General features: G+C 39.9%; 1 protein-coding gene across 1 annotated transcript in view; it reads left to right on the plus strand.

Moving 5' to 3' along the window:
• Window positions 1-18,800, plus strand: part of ACTN3 (actinin alpha 3) — a 137,116-nt gene that overhangs the window by 89,607 nt on the left and 28,709 nt on the right. The window contains exons 3-8 of the mRNA XM_082270221.1: window positions 3,239-3,358; window positions 6,628-6,714; window positions 9,180-9,267; window positions 13,145-13,223; window positions 17,986-18,067; window positions 18,156-18,241. Coding sequence (XP_082126347.1) covers window positions 3,239-3,358; window positions 6,628-6,714; window positions 9,180-9,267; window positions 13,145-13,223; window positions 17,986-18,067; window positions 18,156-18,241 — 542 coding nt within the window. The remainder of the gene's footprint in view (window positions 1-3,238; window positions 3,359-6,627; window positions 6,715-9,179; window positions 9,268-13,144; window positions 13,224-17,985; window positions 18,068-18,155; window positions 18,242-18,800) is intronic.

Raw genomic sequence — 18,800 nt, forward strand, 5'->3', positions numbered from 1 at the left:
AGCAACCAGTGGCTAATGGAGTCTCAGATGGAGGCGAGGGTGGCTATTCTGCTGCCCCCCCTGCAAAGTGCCGCCCTAGGCCTGGGCCTTGTTGGCCTAGGCCAAAATACGGCACTGTGTGTAACCCTAGTGCGATAATGTAAATGAGGAAACACCAAATATTGATCTGATTTCGTTTTTTTCTCTGTTTGTGTACTTTGTAGGTTGTTAATTGAGAAATAAAAACTGTTAGGTGGCTCATTTTTGAATGCATCCTCACATTAAATTATTTTTTAAGTAGTACCAACCCTAATTTTAGTCAAGTCATCTATTAGGTAACCACACCACTAAATTATGTTCCTGCTCACTTTTTCTTAAGTCCTATTGCCAGGTTTAAATATTTCAGTGAATAGCCACTCTTGGTTTAGAGTGCACGTACAATGTGTTAAGGGCAGGAAATATCTTTCAGCACGGTTTGCTAACATTCTACTGCCATGTAAACTGTCTATGGCTAGCTTAAGGAAGAATGTGTTAACATCTATTATCTATATGAAATGCTACAGGCTAAATGCTTCCAATTTTGGTTGGATCTCAAATGCTTGGGAACTACAGAGACATTTTTCTTTCTTATGCTAGTCAAAGGTCTAGTTGGCTAGTTTGGTTTAAAAAAAGAACTAATAATGGCAAGACTAAAATCAAATTTATCACATCTATTAGGATGACACAATTCAAAACCTAGTGGGTTTCATTTATTGACATACAGTATAATTGTTTAACCTTTATTAAGAATGTGGCCATGAACAGAGTCTTTATGGGAACTAGGTTACACACTATAAATATGGTAGATGAGCACAGATACCTTCAGAAATGTGGATCTACATCAGGGGTGGGGAACCTTTTTTCTGCCAAGGACCTTTAGGATATGTATAATCTATAAACCCAATATAATTTACATAGTTACATAGTTAGTGAGGTTGAAAAAAGACATCAGTTCATCCAGTTCAACCTATGATGTGTGTGTGTGTTTGCTGTTAACCGTACATTGTTGTTCGTACCTGTATGTTGTGGTCTTTAAGGTGCCCATCTAATAGTTTTTTGAAACTATCGATGCTCCCTGCTGATACGACTGTTTGCGGAAGAGAATTCCACATCCTTACTGCTCTTACTGTGAAGAACCCCCTACGTAAGGTTAAACCACTTTTCCTCTAGTTTTAGTGAGTGTCCACGTGTCTTATTGTATTCCCTTTCTCTGAATAGTTTGTTCCTTATGCTAGGGTCGCCAGTACAGTATTTGTACATTGATATTATATCCCCCCTCAATCGTCTCTTCTCCAGAGAGAATAAGTTCAGTGCTTGTAGTCTTTTCTCATAGCCGATGTCCTCCATTCCCCTAATTATTTTTGTTGCCCTTCTCTGGACTCTCTCCAGTTCCAGCACATCCTTCCTGAGGACCGGGGCCCAGAACTGGACAGCATACTCCAGATGTGGCCGGACCAGAGTCTTGTAGAGAGGGAGAATAATCTCTTTATTTCTGGAGTGAATCCCCTTTTTTATACATCCCAGTATTCTGTTGGCTTTGCTTGCAGCGGCTTGACATTGCATGCCACTGCCAAGCCTGTTGTCTACCAGCACCCCCAGGTCCTTTTCCATCCTAGACTCACCCAGAGGTCCCCCCCCCTAGTGAGTAGCTTGCTTTCTGGTTTCTGGCACCCAAGTGCATTACTTTACATTTTTCAACATTAAACCTCATCTGCCATGTAGTTGCCCACCCCATTATTTTGTTCAGGTCCCTTGTAAGGTTCCCACATCCTGCATAGAAGATATTGGCATGCTTAGTTTAGTATCATCCGCAAATACTGAGATTGTACTAGATATCCCCTCCTCTAGATCATTTATGAATAAATTAAACAGGATTGGCCCCAGGACAGAACCCTGGGGGACCCCACTTTCCACACCCGCCCAATCCGAGCACTTCCCATTAATCACCACCCTTTGCACTCTCCCCTGGAGCCAGTTCTCTATCCAGGTACTCACCTTATGGTCCATACCTACCTTCCTTAGTTTAAACAGTAAGCGTTTGTGGGGAATTTATAAACCCGAAACCATCATTCGAGGGCTGTACAAAATTATCAACTGAAAAATGAGCCTGTTATATTTGGTCAAAGATTTTATTAACTCACCCCTAATGTTATGGCTGGAACTGCTTCTCTTTGATGAGATGCTGATGAGTACTGTTGGCTGGTACTGCTGGTGGGTACTGCTGGCTGGTACTGCTGGCGGGTACTGCTGGTGGGTATCCACAGCACAGTACCAGCCAGCAGTACCCGCCAGCAGTACCAGCCAGCAGTACACACCACCAGTACCCACCAGCAGTACCCGCCAGCAGTACCAGCCAGCAGGACCCACCAGCAGTAGGATGATGCTGCTGTGGGTACTGCTTGCTGGTACTGCTGTGGGTACTGCTGGCTGGTACTGCTGGCTCAGGATGGTACTGCTGTGGGTACTGCTGGCTCAGGCTGGTACACTGGTGGCTGGTACTGCTGTGGGTACTGCTAGCTCTGGCTGGTAGTGCTGGCTGGCACTGCTGGCTGGTACTGCTGTGGGTATTACATTATGAAAGATTTGTTCATGATACATATTTTAATAATGGCTTGGATAGATGGAGTTCCTAGCTAAAGGGGGTTCAATGCCTGGGCGCTTGTATGCATTATTTATTACCAGGGTGTCAATAGATGGTTAATCTCTTTTTATGCTGAAGTTATCCAGCTTCATTTTTTCCATGGTGAATACACACACATGATCGGTACACATAGGTACATAGGCACTTTGCTTAATACTGCATGCAACCTGGATGTTCTAAACTGGTGCTAAAAGTGTTACGGGGTAACAGCAGCTGCATCCACCAGAGGGAAATATTTCTTCATGTTGGACTTCAGGATTCTGAAATATAGATGCTTTCTTCCAATCCCAGACACAGTAGAGGTTCTTTAGTACAGTAATCCAAAGATACATACTGTATGTTAAAAGGCTAAGGAGCATATAAATAGCATCTTTCTCTGTGAACATTGTGATATGAGTGGCAGATGTATCAGAAGGAAAATGCCATATATACACTTCTTATTCATATATTATATATCTGTCCGATCGAGGTATACATACATTAAAGTGCCAACGTGTTAAGTGTGTAAAACACTGAAAGGAAATGTCTAAAACACTGAAAACTTCTATTTTCTTTCATGTACAAATTCTGCTCTTGCAGGTGAGAGGCTGCCTAAACCGGACAAAGGAAAAATGCGCTTCCACAAGATTGCAAATGTCAATAAAGCTTTGGACTTCATTGCCAGCAAAGGAGTGAAACTGGTGTCTATTGGTGCTGAGGGTAGGTAGTAGCCCTGGACTGGTAAAATATTAGATTTTAAAAAGGAAGGTATTGTTCATTTAAAGTTTAAAGTGTAAAAAATAGCAAATAAAAAAAATATAGCATATACAATTGCTACACAAGTCGTTTTGTAATTGAATGTTAATAAAAATTAAATTTCATTTTCAATATGCAGCTCTGTAATTTTCTGTAAAATGCAATATGGCTACCTGGAGGCGTTTTGTACACAGATGGTATACAGAATGCCCCCCAGACAAGCCATTTTCTGCTTGAGTAATTGGCTTAGTGATTTTCCCAGGCGTCTGCACTAAGATACATGTCAGATTTTGGACATCCCCTGCAATAAAATTTTATTTTTGGTGAGATATTCCCAAAGAAAATTACATCCAAAGGTACATTAGAAACCCCGCAAGAGCAGCAGCTAATTGATACTTACAAAAATTACGCCCATTAGATGCACTTTGCACATGGACACAGACAAACAAATGGTTATTTCTTCAGAATAACAAAAAGGTAGGAATCTGTCACAAAGTTTGTTAAAATCCTTACAATGTACATTCAGTAGATCACCCAGAGGGGAATGTTTTTTGTCTCAACAAAAGTGAAGTTACTCTTTACATATGCATGGGAAAGAGATTTGTGTGGGGTCTTTTTATTCTATTCTATCAGTTAAAGATGTAAAGTATATGGAAGCAGTCATATTAGTGCACTTCATACGCATGCTATATATCCTGCTTTGCAGGAATAATGGATTTCTAAATTGGGAGTTGGCGTCTGCTAATTACTGAATCTATAGATCTGTAGATGTAAATGTAAGATAAAAATACTACAGTAATACCTCAAGATGTGACCACGTGCAAGGTCATCCTTTCCAAGGTGAGGAATGAGGAAGTGTGAGTAAGCACCTGTTGAGGTAAAGGTACTTGCCCCCCCAAAAATGATCAAAATGCCTGTTCACACTGCCTCAACAGTTACCCTTTACTAAAGTGCAGTGGTTTAGTGTGCAGCAGCTGTCCATTCTGGCTGCAATGAGCCTGGTGGTAGGCGCAGTGTGATGTGTGTTTCAGTGCATCATATGGTTCCCTTTTTTTTTTTGACTCAGCTATTTCATATGTATAAAATGTGATGCTGTAATGGTGCTGGTGGCTGAGCCTGACGTGCAGAGGTAGCCTAGCAGGATCCGGTAAAACAGGAACACGGACGGATCACACTGCTGGTAGACACGGGCTAGCCCGAGCTGCAGAGTCTAAGTGACAGCAGGTCTTCACCAGAGCCTCTGATGGTGAGGATGGATTTTGCTGCATGCTGAACACCAGGTCGCAGTCCTCAGGGTCGCCCCACTAGGAGGTGAACAAGTCCAGAACCGGAAACAGATGAGCCGACGAGGATAAGGCAGGAGAGTGGTCACAGGAACAAGCCAGGATCAGGGCGGGCAGCAAGCAGACGAAGTAATGGACAAGCCGGGAGGTTAATCAGGAAGTCAACAGGATACAGCAGGTTCAGGATCAGGAGTACAGGTAAAGTCGCAGACAAGACAGCAAGAACAAGTGTGTCAGTCACATTTATATAGGCCACGTATGGTGCCAAATTGTGACGATATTGCGTGCGTGCGTTCGCGCGAGCACGTACGTGCATGCACATTGGCGAACGCAAGTTTGCCATTAAACGGAAATGAGCGAATTCGTGCATGCTCGTTCTCGTACGCCCCCCGGGATGTCACCGTGCGTTACTTACAGATGCTGTACAGTAACATGCGATCCAGTCCTGTATGCTGCTATAAATTGCAACATGTCTGCATTTTATAACAGCTCACTACAGCGCAGCTCCAGGCTGCATTACAGTGTGAATATAACACATAGAAAACTGTCATTTAAAAATATTTTCTGTGTGTCCTGAACTGTGAACTGACCCTAAAAAGGAAGGGGAGAGAGCTAGGATTATGCAAGCGGTAAAAGGTGAGTGAAGGTCCTAATTCTTCAGGCAGGTATAAATGAACGCATCTCTATATTAATATTATTATTTTTTTTTTTAATGCAAGTATTGCAAGCACCTGAATTTGACTTGTTCCTGTATCAGCCTCCTATAGTCCTTATCAGCAGATCTCAGTTTGAGAGAGAGAAAAATTATCATAAGGAGCCAATCAGTTGTGCAACAGTGTAAGGTGCTTGCTTAAAAGAGGAAAGAACAGAGTGTCAGAGAGATGAGATCCTCAGCCTGCTGCTCTCTCTTGTACATCCTATTTTCTTATCATTTTCAAAGCGGATTCACCCATCAGCATACAACATAATAGACAGATTCTAAATACAAACAAGATTTGCTCATGTTATTTAAAATCAATCAAGGTTCACCCATCGTCATCAGCATATAACCTAATATAGGGAGATTGCAATGACAAACACGATTTGCTTGTCACGTTTAAAATCAAACAAGACTTGACCATATTACGCATAGGGTGAATCCTCTTTGAAACTGATAGCCTAATGCTGTAAAATGCAGATAGACAAATGTCCAGCAAACATTTGAATTTACAAATGGCATAGTGAATCTTTTATAAATAGACCTCTCAGTGTACTATCTGCATACTCCTGGTACATGAAACAGATTAAGCCAAAAGGTCAGCACATTGAAATGCTTCCATAAATGTCTCTTTATTTTATTCAGGAGGTAAATCATGGGTAAAGACAGGCTATATTTATGTATGTGGTTTTACATCTCTAATGAAATCATGAAACTTTTAGTGGAACAATCTGATTTGCTAATCTTTGGGTTTCATACATTAGTAGTTTCAATTTAAATACAATTGCTTTGGTGTACTTCTTCCACTACTACTTATTGAAATGGGATATTTGGAAGCCAATTGACTGGATCAGAATCCTCGGGGTGCTAGTCACACAAGGGTGAGATGCAGTCAGATAGGACTATTATTTGGTTTTGACAGTCTTGCTAGATGACATTAAATTGATTTTAATATGATGTAGACATAATGTATACTACTGTTTTTATAAGGAAAACATTATGCAATCTGACCTAGTTATTTAAAAATCTGTCTGTAAATGGAGAAGGATTATTGTACCAGATGAATGACTTTATAGTTAGGTAGCCTGTACAATTACTGTGTGCTGTCCATGTTTTTTTTCCAGGCATTTTGGTTTTCTTCAACAGCTCACCTTAAAATATGTCCCTGATGTAAATAGTAACACAATATGAAAAATAAATCTGCATCTAAAATCCCTAATAAACAATTTGGTTATTTATCTATTTTCCCATAGAAATTGTTGATGGAAATTTGAAGATGACTTTGGGTATGATCTGGACAATTATTCTGCGTTTTGCAATTCAAGACATTTCTGTTGAAGGTATATGTTAAGTTTATCTTTATATATTTGAAACTATTACATTCATTGAGTATGATTCTAATGCTAAATTAGGGATCACTACAATACTACAACACCTTAGCATGGGCGTCTCTGGTGAATTCCTCTAACCTGTCATGAGTGGATATTTTGTCTCATTACATCCACATACTAAATTGCTGTAGCAACCTAATTTGTTTTATTAGGCAAGAAAATTGTTGTATATAATAACAATAGTCTAACAATCACGTTTTCAATTTACAGTTTTCTTATAGCCCAGCTCCAATCCAAAAGGATAAAACCTTATGCAAAAAAGATGGACAAATTGTTTTTTTTTTCAAAGTGATAAAGAAAACATCTTTGTATAAGAATGATTTTGCCATGATTTCCTTTATAAGGATTTGCTCCTCTGGGTTGGAGTAGAGCACTCACTCTTTGCTGTACCATATTATGCTTTCTGATATTTGTAAGGTCCCTTTGGATCATCCTGCCTCATGCATACCTCATGCATGCAAGCATTCTATATCTTGCAATACATGATAGTCTCTGGCTTGCTCCTACATTTATTTATTTCTGGGTTTGTAAATTTCGATCCATGTATGAGCAGGTAGGTTCTACTGTACAACTTCTGTACAACCTTCCTGACAAATTTTCCCCACTTGAACAGCGCTAGCCTACAACGTTGATCAGAGTATTCTGATAGTGGGGAAGGCTCCCCACAGTCAGAATACAATAGCTCAGTGGGAATAGGCTTTCTAGCTTTACAATATGTCAGCTGCTAAATGGAGGAGAATATGTGGAATGTCCAAGTTTGTTTCTAAGCAGCAGAAGCACAAGATTGTTCCCTGGTGTCTTATTTTTTTTACTAAAACAATTTAGTATAGGCAGACATTTTACTTGAATATCATCTGGCAGCCATGAGCATTATTTTCTAGGGATGACTCTATTAAGCTGGGTTAATTTACTAAAATGAGAATTAAATATAAGAAGCTATGCTCACTTTGAATAACAAATAAACAAGAAAAACAGATGGTGGGGTTGATTTCTTAAAACTGGAGAGTGCAAAATCTGGTGCAGCTGTGCATAGTAGCCAATCAGCTTCTAATTTCAGCTTGTTCAATTAAGCTTTGACAAAAAAGCTGGAAGCTGAATGGTTTCTATGCAGAGCTGCTCTCGATTTGGAACGCTCCAGTTTTAGTAAATTAACCCCACTGCATATAATAGACAGTAATTTCTGTTCAACTCTACACTGAGTTGAGTTTATATTTCCAGCTCAGTTTCACACTAACACAGCATTATTTTCAGTAACATTCCTATTTAGGCTTACGTACCTTTACACACGTTAACCGCTTGCCGACCGCCGCAAGTAGATATACTGCGGCGGTCAGCCCCGGCCAGGCAAAGTGACGTATATATACGTCACTAGCCTGTGACCGGTTAGTGAGCCAATAGCGGGCAAGCGCGCGCCAGCTGAGGCGCGCGCCCGCCGCGGCTCGTTCACGCAGGAGTCCGCGCGTGTGACCGGCGGACCCGATGTCCGCCGGTCACACTACGTTCATCGGTAGAGCGGGAGAAAGGCGGGCGGCTTATGTAAACAAGCCGCCTGTCATTCTCCCCTGTGTAAAAATGGAGATCAGACAGTTCTACTATGTAGGACCGTTGATCTCTGTTTTTACAATAGGAGACCTGTCCCACTACAGTTAGAAACACGCCCCTAGGACACACTTAACCCCTCCCTCTCCAATACAGTGAACCCCTTCACTGCCAGTGTCATTTTTACAGTAACAGTGCATATTTTTAGCACTGATTACTGTAGTAATGTCGCTGGTAACCCCAAAAGTGTCAAAAATGTCAGTCAAGGGTCCGATCTGTCCGCCGCAATGTCGCAGTCCCGCAAAAAAAATCGCAGATCGCCGCCATTACTCGTTAAAAAAAACACCAAAAATGACAAAAATCTTTCCCTTTGTTAGTAAACACGATAACTTTTGCGCAAACCAATCAAAATACGCTTTTTGCGATTTTTTTTTACCAAACATATGTAGCATAAAACAAATTGGCCGAAAATGTTAAAAAATTTTGATTTTTACATTTTTTTTTTGGGAATTTCATATAAAAAAAAATGTGAAAAATATTGTTATTTTTGCAAAATTTACGCTCTTTTTTTGTTTATAGCGCATGATCAAAAAAATCGCACAGGTGATCAAATACCACCAAAAGAAAGCTCTGTTTGTGGGAAAAAAAGGACGTGAAATTCGTTTAGGTACAGCGTCGCACGACCGCGCAATTGTCCGTTAAAGTCACGCAGTAAAAAAACACAAAAACCCCCTGGTCGGAATGGGGGTAAAATCTTCCGGGGCTTAAGTGGTTAAAAGTTTTCTCACTATGTCCTGCCCAAAATGAAATTGGTGAAGTATTCTATTAATCTGTATTTTGTAATATTTAGTATTTAAACAATATTCTCCCATCAGAGACATCTGCCAAAGAAGGTTTGCTGCTGTGGTGTCAGAGGAAGACTGCCCCCTACAGAAATGTTAATGTGCAGAATTTCCATATCAGGTAATAGGAGCTGCAGGAACATCATCCTTCATCAGTCCTTCATATTGAAATTTAAGGTTGTTTTTTTTTTGCTAGAGCATTTGTGGCCATCAAATATACAGTTACCAACATGTTAAAAAAAAATTTCAATAACACTGCTATTGTTTTTGATTAATTTGTTTATGTACTTTTTTTGTTTTTTTTGTTCAAAGTGTTGTCCAAAGACATCACAGAAAACAAGATAGATTATTAAGCCTTATGAACATTGGCGCTTAGCTTAGCAGCTCCTATGTGCTGAGGCTTTAAATCTCATGTATTGCTGCCTATGCAAGTGTATGGCTGTACATGTATATGCTCAATTTTTACCTGAGCACTGCTGTGTAAAGCCATTTACTTGTATGTAATCATCTGTATGTAACACGTGAGTTTCCCTGCCCACCCCCTTCCTTTTCCTGTGCATCATAAAATGCTGGGGATTTAATGCCTCAGTGCATAGGAGCTGCTAAGTGTCCATGTGCATTAAGCCTTAGAACTTTAGCTGCCACAAAAAAAAAAAAATGACATGCTACCATTACTGAATACCGAGAACAAAAGGGACTTACATTAGTGAGCCATGGGAAGCTAGCTTAAAATTTGCAGCCTATTTGAATAATGCACCTAGGACATGGAGATAATGTTTGCATGGAATGAGCCTATCTTGAGCTTAATCCAAACATTTGAAAATGTTGGAAAAGACAAAAAAAGAAAAAAGAGGGGCGCACCGACCTAGTGCATTACCATAAAAACTTTTATTAAAATATTAAAAGGTGTACAATATACTCACAAGACTGGTGTGGTACAACACACATCAAGAATAGCATATACAGTCTCCAAGGTAGCCAGGTCCCAATAGTGACAAATGGGCATACAGATAGTCGCATGGGGCTGCTGTGGCTAGGCTGACGCGTTTCAGGGGCGAGCCCCCTTCCTCAGAGCCAGAAAAGATGCATCTTTTCTGGCTCTGAGGAAGGGGGCTCGCCCCTGAAACGCGTCAGCCTAGCCACAGCAGCCCCATGCGACTATCTGTATGCCCATTTGTCACTATTGGGACCTGGCTACCTTGGAGACTGTATATGCTATTCTTGATGTGTGTTGTACCACACCAGTCTTGTGAGTATATTGTACACCTTTTAATATTTTAATAAAAGTTTTTATGGTAATGCACTAGGTCGATGCGCCCCTCTTTTTTCTTTTTTTGTCTTTTCTACCAGTGGTTCTGGATACCCTAGATCCTGAAGGGGGCAGCAAGACCAAACAGCTCTCTTTACATCTGAGTTTGTAGTGCACCTCTTTCTACTCCATCAGACAGCACTTAAGCGCAGGAGGTTTTGTTTTTATTTGAAAATGTTGCTCAGACATTGGAGTGATTTACCAAACTTACCTTTTTTGTTTAGCTTTTGAACTTGAGCTCACTTTGAATACACATTCACATGCTAAGAATATCTAGAATGGTCAATTTTATTTTAATTTACACATTTAGAAGCTTTTAAACTCTTTTTTTTCATCTGTTTTACCTATCTATATACAGACATTGTTTCCAAATCAAACATTTAATGCACAACAAAGGGAAGGGTTCCTGAAACAATATAGTTAGGTAAAGAAAAAGCACAGCAGAGCAGCTTGCTCCCTGGCAAAGTATAAAGCCACTACATTGAGTTCTGTAAACCATCAGCAATTTCAACAGAGCTGAAAGCTGAAATTGTTGAATATGTCTAAAGAAGACTACACTGCCATCTGCTGGATAGATAGAAGACTGCAAAATATTATTTTCAATATAATAAATGAAAAAAAAAAAGAAAAACATTTTTAACATTTAATTTTTTTTTAGCACTCTGCATTTTAAACAAAGAAAGAACATATGTAAAGAAAACACTATATATTCTCTTAAAATCTGTATACTCCTCAGTTCCCTGACCACACTAGAACAGAATAGCTGTTAATGGAAACCATGTGAGAAACAAACAGCCTTTTTTCAGGAGCCAAAATTTAAAATGTATGCAGATTACATGTTAAAGAGATTATAAAGGATCTTTATTATTATTTTTTTTATAACAAACACGTTATACTTACCTGCTCTGTGAAGTGGTTTTGCACATATCAGGCCCGATCCTCCTCCTCTGTAGTCCCCCACCTGTGCTCCTAGCTCCTCCCCTCTGCCAGGTTCCCCCTCTAGCAAACCAATTGCTAGGGGGCACTCGTATGGACTTGATCTTGAGCTGCACTGTGTGTGTTTATAGACACACAATGCTGATCAGCCCATCCTGCTGCTCCCTCGTCACTGGTTTTCATTGAAAGCAGCAGGGAAAAGGGTCCCACTGGTCTCACATAGTGCTCTTGGGCACAGTGCTGATCAAGATTGGGCTCAGGTAAGTTTTTAGGGGGGGGGGTTGAAGGAGGGCTGCATCTAAAAGGTTTTGTACCTTAATGCAGAGAATGCATTAAGGTAAAAAAACCTTTAGCCTTTACAACCACGGTTGCATTTTACCCTATTTTTCCCCAATAGTCTAGATGTCTACCTGAATACTGTACTACAAACCACACATTACAAAGAATCTAGACAGACACTCAACATAATAAAGATGACTTATGAAAACAGATCAAGGATAGAGCTTCTGCCAATAGAAACCACATTCCTTATTTCATATGACAGATCAAGCCTAATTGGTTGCTATAGACAAGAGCTTTACTTAATTGTACATAGATTTGTTCTAGTCTGTATATGCAGAATCCCAAAATGTTGGTAGATGTGTTTCAAATGAAACATGAACTAGGCTTATGGTTATGAGAACAGCCCCAGCTGCAGGCATGTAATAATAGCCGACTTATAAGCTGCCAAAGTCATAGTTATGTTGTACAAATAAATCTATCAGGGACAAAAAAAAGCACATTATGAAATATTTTTTAAATGCTTCAGCACTTCTGACTGGCAAAAGTACAAAAATGGTCACATTCCCAAACCATTATCATAAGTTTTAGGATGCACTAGTGATTGACACAATATTGTATTATTAGTTTCTGATGTTTAGTATCACAGAAGGCTTCTCATTCCACTCCGTAAAGGTATGTGACTTGTACTGCAGCGTTGTCCAGTAAGCTTTTATGGAATCTGCTTACCAGGGAGAATTACAGAGAGCATCTGCTGGCATCAATCAGAGCCATGTCTATTTTTACAATTCAGTGTAGGAAACTAGCACCCATTCCCTTTACAGTATCTAAAAGTACATAAAAAAATGCTCGGATCTAGAATCTAAAAAAAATTCGTAGTTCATAAATATTTGTCAATTTAAACGACTTTTTTCCTAGTTGTATTAATTTACCTTCAATTACAGAAGCCTCTTTATTTGCAACCTGAAAACACAAAACAATAAAAAAAAAAGATTATGCTGCTTAGCAATTTAAAATATATAATTTATATAATTTTCTGCAACATTACAGAAGTACTTTAGGGCCCATTCACACCTAGGCACGTAGATGGCAGTGAAGTTGGTAATGTACACATGGTACAGTAGATGTTAATGGGAAATGGGATTCCCTTTAAAACCCTGTAAAACTCTGTAAAGTGACTGGCGCCCAATTCATTCCACCCCAAAAAGAGTTCAGGATCCCCCCCCCCCCTTAGGTTTGAAATGCTCGCCCACTAAGCCTCTTAGTAAGATGGTTCTACACTATCATCAGCATGGACACAAAGGTCAAATATTGTTAAATTATTCCTTTCACCAAAAAAATAAACTAAGGGATTTTATGTTTTAACAATTTTGACAGTTTGCAAAGAAAAGCAAATAATTCTGTCAGAGATGCTGCTTTGCTTTAAAGTTATTCTTCCAATAATGCTTGCTTCTTTTTCCCTTGTCATGTAAAGCTGGAAGGATGGCCTTGCACTTTGTGCTCTCATCCATAGACACAGGCCTGACCTCATTGATTACTCCAAGCTCAGAAAGGTATACCTTTCACTTACTTATCTTTTATATTGTCAGCGTAGCTTTTAAGTATTTGTTTATACCATTCTTCCTTCATTATTATAGAGGAGTCCATTGCTTGCTTTCTTTTCTAGAAAATAATATATTATACATTATGTTATATTAAATTTCTATCTATCTATCTATCTATCTATCTATCTATCTATCTATCTATCTATCTATCTATCTATCTATCTATCTATCTATCTATCTATCTATCTATCTATCTATCTATCTATCTATCTATCTATCTGTCTATCTGTCTATCTGTCTATCTGTCTATCTGTCTATCTGTCTATCTGTCTATCTATCTATCTATCTATCTATCTATCTATCTATCTATCTATCTATCTATCTATCTATCTATCTATCTATCTATCTATCTATCTATCTATCTATCTATCTATCTATCTATCTATCTATCTATCTATCTATCTATCTATCTATCTATCTATCTATCTATCTATCCATCTATCGTTACACAGTATCTCACAAAAGTGAGTACACCCCTCACGCTTTTATAAATATTTTATTATATCTTTTCATGTGACAACACTGAAGAAATTACGCTTTGCTATAATGTAAAGTAGTGAGTGTACAGCTTGTATAACAGTGTCAATTTGCTGTCCCCTCAAAATAACTCAACATACAGCCATTAATGTCTAAACTGCTGAGAACAAAAGTGAGTACACCCCAAGTGAAATTGAAATTGGGCCCAATTAGCCATTTTCCCTCCCTGGTGTAATGTGACTGGTTAGTGTTAAAAGGTCTCAGGTGCAAATGGGGAACAGGTGTATTAAATTTGGTGTTATTGCTTTCACTTAATCATACTGGTCACTGGAAGTTCAATATGGCACCTCATGACAAAGAACTCTCTGAGGATCTAAAAAAAAGAATGTTTGCTATACATGAAGATGGCCTAGGCTATAGGAGATGGCCAAGACCCCGAAACTGAGCTGCAGCATGGTGGCCAAGACCATACAGTGGTTTAACAAGAAAGGTTCCACTCAGAAAAGGCCTTACAATGGTCGACCAAAGAAGTTGAGTGCACGTGCTCAGTGTCATATTAAGAGGTTGCCTTTGGGAAATAGATGTAGAAGTGCTGCCAGCATTTCTGCAGAGGTTGAAGGGGTGGGGGGTCAGCCTGTCAGTGCTTAGACCATACGCCACACACTGCATAAAATTGGTCTGCAGTGCTGTTGTCCCAGAAGGAATCCCTCTAAAGTTGATTCACAAGAAACCCACAAACAGTTTGCTGAAGACTGGCAAATTAAGGACATGGATTACTGGAACTATGTTCTGTGGTCTGATTAAATGGTGTCAAGTGTGTGTGGTGGCAACCAGGTGAGGAGTACAAAGACAAGTGTGTCTTGCCTACAGTCAAGCATGGTGGTGGGAGTGTCATGGTCTGGGGCTGCATGGGTGCTGCCGGAACTGGGTAGATACAGTTCATTGAGGGAACCATGATTGCCAACATGTACTGTGACATACTAAAGCAGAGCATGGTCACCTCCCTTCAGAGACTGGGCCACAGGGCAGTATTCCAACATGATAACGACCCCAAACACACCTCCAAGAGCACCACTGCCTTGCTAAAAAAGCTGAGGGTAAAGGTAATGGACTGGCCAAGCATGTCTCCAGACCTAAACCCTATAGAGCATCTGAGTTGCATCCTCAAACGGAAGGTGGAGGAGCGCAAGGTCTCTAACATCCACCAGCCCTGTGATGTCGTCATGGAGGAGTGGAAGAGGCTTCCAGTGGCAACCTGTGAATCTCTGGTGAACTCCATGCCCAAGAGGGTTAAGGCAGTGCTGGAAAATAATGGTGGCCACACAAATATTGACACTTTGGGCCCAATTTGGACATTTTCACTTAGGGGTGTACTCACTTTTGTTGCCAGCAGTTTAGACATTAATTGCTGTGTGTTGAGTTATTTTGAGGTGACAGCACATTTACACTGTTATACAAGCTGTACACTCACTACTTTACATTGTAGCAAAGTGTCATTTCTTCAGTGTTGTCACATGAAAAGATATATTAAAATATTTACAAAAATGTGAGGGATGTACTTACTTTTTTTGAGATACTGTATATATTTATATCCCTGTGTGCCGTGTGTGGGGCACACGGGCCCTGAGGAAAGGGGGGAAATAACAGAAGAAGGGACAAGCGCCTCTTGCAATAATAGATTCTTCTGTTGTTTTCTTGCCATAATAGAGCCTGCTTCTACTCTCGGACCAGCTGCCCTTTGTGGATTATCTCCCCCTGCTCCTACATAGTTGGAGTTTTTTATGGACATTATCTCAGAGACTCTTACATCATTTAGGAGCATACCTATTTTGTTTTACCTGAGAAAAGGGGGGCCCACTGCACTGTGCTCTGACACACACTGTCAAGAGGAATAAGAAAAAAATCAGTCCACATCCGACATTTCTTGGGGGGTGGGTGGCGGTACTATAGGTACAAAGCTGTAGCTATGGAAATTCATTTTCAATTTTATGCGCTTGGGCAGTAGCTGGTAGCATTTGCCAATGCGAAGATTATAGTTCTGTCCACTGCCCACAGCCAATGACAGGCCTGGCTGGCGGAGTGATAGATACCAGCTACAGTGCCTTGAAAAAGTATTCATACCTCCAGCAATTTTCCACAATTTGTCATGTTACAACCAAAATCGTAACTTTATTTTATTGGGATTTCATGTGGTAAACCAATACATAGTGGCACATAATTGTAAAGTGGAAGGAAAATGATAAATGGTTTTAAAAATGTTTTACAAATAAATATCAGAAAACTGTGGTGTGCATTTGTATTCAGCCCCTTTTACTCTGATACCCCTAACTAAAATCTAGTTTAACCTATTGCCTTCAGAAGTCACCCAATTAGTAAATAGAGTCCACCTCTGTGTAATTTAATCTCAGTATAAATACAGCTGTTCTGTGAAGCCCTTTAGAGGTTTGTTAGAGAACCTTAGTGAACAAACAGCATCATGAAGACCAAGGAACACACCAGACCGTTTAGGGAAAAAGATGTGGAGAAGTTTAAAGTAGGGTTAGGTTATAACAAAAATATCACAAGCTTTGAACATCTCACAGAGCACTGTTTAATCCATCATCCGAAAATGGAAAGAGTATGGCACAACTGCAAACCTACCAAGATATGGCCGTCCACCTAAACTGACAGGCCGGGCAAGGAGAGGATTATTCAGAGAAACAGCCAAGAGGCCCATGGAGGAGCTGCAGAGATCCACAGCTCAGGTGGGAGAATCTGTCCACAGGACAACTACTAGTCATGTACTCCACAAATATGACCTTTATGGAAGAGTGGCAAGAAGAAAGCCATTGTTGAAAGAAAGGCAAAAGTAAACCCACTTGCAGTTTGCGAGAAGCCATGGGGGGGGCGACCACACAGTAAACATTTGGAAGAAGGTGCTCTGGTCAGATGAGACCAAAGTTGAACTTTTTGGCCTATAAGCAGAACGCTATGTGTGGCGGAGGATGCACACTGCACATCACCCTGAACACACCATCCCCACCCCACCCTACAGTGAGGGCAGCATCATGTTGTGGAAATGCTTTTCTTCAGCAGGCACAGGGGAGCTGGTCAGAGTTGATGGGAAGATGAATGCAGCCAAATACAGGGCAATCTTAGGAGAAAACCTGTTAGAGTCTGCAAAAGACTTGAGACTGGGGTGGAGGTTCACCTTCCAGCAGGACAAATGACCCTAATTATACAACTAGAGCTACAATGGAATCGTTTAGATAAAAGCATATTCATGTGTTAGAATGGCCCAGCCAAAGTCCAGACCTAAATCCAATTGAGAATCTGTGGCAAGACTTGAAAATTCCTGTTCAGACGCTCTCTATCCAATCTGACAGAGTTGAGTTATTTTGGAAAGAAGAATGGCACAAATTTCCCTCTGTAGATGTGCAAAGCTGGTAGAGACATTCCCAAAAAGACTTGCAGCTGTAATTGCAGCGAAAGGTGGTTCTACAAAGTATTGACTCAGGAGGGCTGAAAATTAATGCACGCCACACTTTTCAGATTTTTATTTGTAATTAAACGTGAAAACCATTTATCATTTTCCTTCCACTTCACAATTATGTGGCACTTTCTGCTGGTCTATCACATAAAATTCCAATAAAATACATTTATGTTTTTGGTTGTAACATGACAAAATGTGGAAAATTTCAAGGGTATGAATACTTTTTCAAGGCACTGTAATAGCATCAGTTGGTGGCAACAGTAAGCTGGCTTGGCACACAGCAAGGATTATAATCCTACTATCCAGTGCACAGTTTTTCTTGGTAATAATGAAACGTATAAAGTGAGACACACTGTCTGTTTGCAGTGGTGAGAACCTACTAAAAGTGGTCCATGGACTTAAAAAACTGGGGAACTAGCAGCAGGGTGATGGGTGACCAAGGTTTGCTCATGCAACCCTTACCCGCCCCCCTCCCCACCACTTCTTCAAAAAAAAGGGGGGAGTGTTCTGTAGTCTATATAGAGAGAGTGCGCCACATGCAAAGAGAACAGGAAATTATCAACTTTAAAGGGAGCAAATAACAAAAGTTCATTGTTAGGGTTTAGATTTACAACTATTTTGTTATAGTGCTCTAAATACTAAACTCTGGAAAGTCTATAAAATATTTAAAACTTTTTTTTTCTGCAAAATGTAAGGTAAATATAGGTTGTACTAAACACCATTTATCTGTCTAAAATTCATTTTTTTAACCGATATCTACAGGATGACCCCATTGGTAACCTCAACACAGCCTTTGATGTAGCAGAAAAGTACCTGGATATCCCTAAGATGTTGGACGCAGAAGGTGTGTAACAGATACTGAGCAGAGACGTGAAAAAAACGAGTAAAAGAATTAGTGAACTTCCATTACAATTTATTGTCCCTTTCTGCAGATATTGTAAACACACCCAAGCCAGATGAAAAGGCAATTATGACCTATGTGTCCTGCTTCTACCATGCCTTTGCCGGTGCTGAGCAGGTAACATATACAAATCTTCATTCTTCTGATTATTAAAAGGAACAAAATAAGCAAATGCCAAGGCAGGGTGACTCACTGTAAGAGTATAGATTTTGAAAGACTTGGGACAGGGTCCTTTAGTTACATATCTCCATGAGATTACGGATAATTAGCCATTGCCAAAAAAAAGCTTTACAACAGTTTTTACCCCATACAACCTTACATTTCCATAATAGTACTGCACACACCCTCACTCCACTCTGTGGTAAATTTGAGAGCACTAAATGTAACCCACACAAAAATAGGGATAACATGCACACTTTGTAAGATAATATCCCGGAGGGACCCACCAGTGGTCTACAGGGAACTAGTGCTAACCACTGTAACTGTATATTACATTTCTCTGATGTTTCTCAACTATAGACAAAGGTATGCATACTTTGTGCACAATCAGATATCAACACATAAAAATTAAAGAACAAATGATATATAGGCAAAGCTACTTTATACAACTGAAAACTCAAAATACACTGCATCTTGGAACATGAACCAGTATTTATTATATTTTCTTTTGTGTACG

This window comes from Pelophylax lessonae (assembly GCF_965119305.1).
Source record: "Pelophylax lessonae genome assembly, chromosome: 10".
NCBI classification, from domain to species: Eukaryota; Metazoa; Chordata; class Amphibia; order Anura; family Ranidae; genus Pelophylax; species Pelophylax lessonae.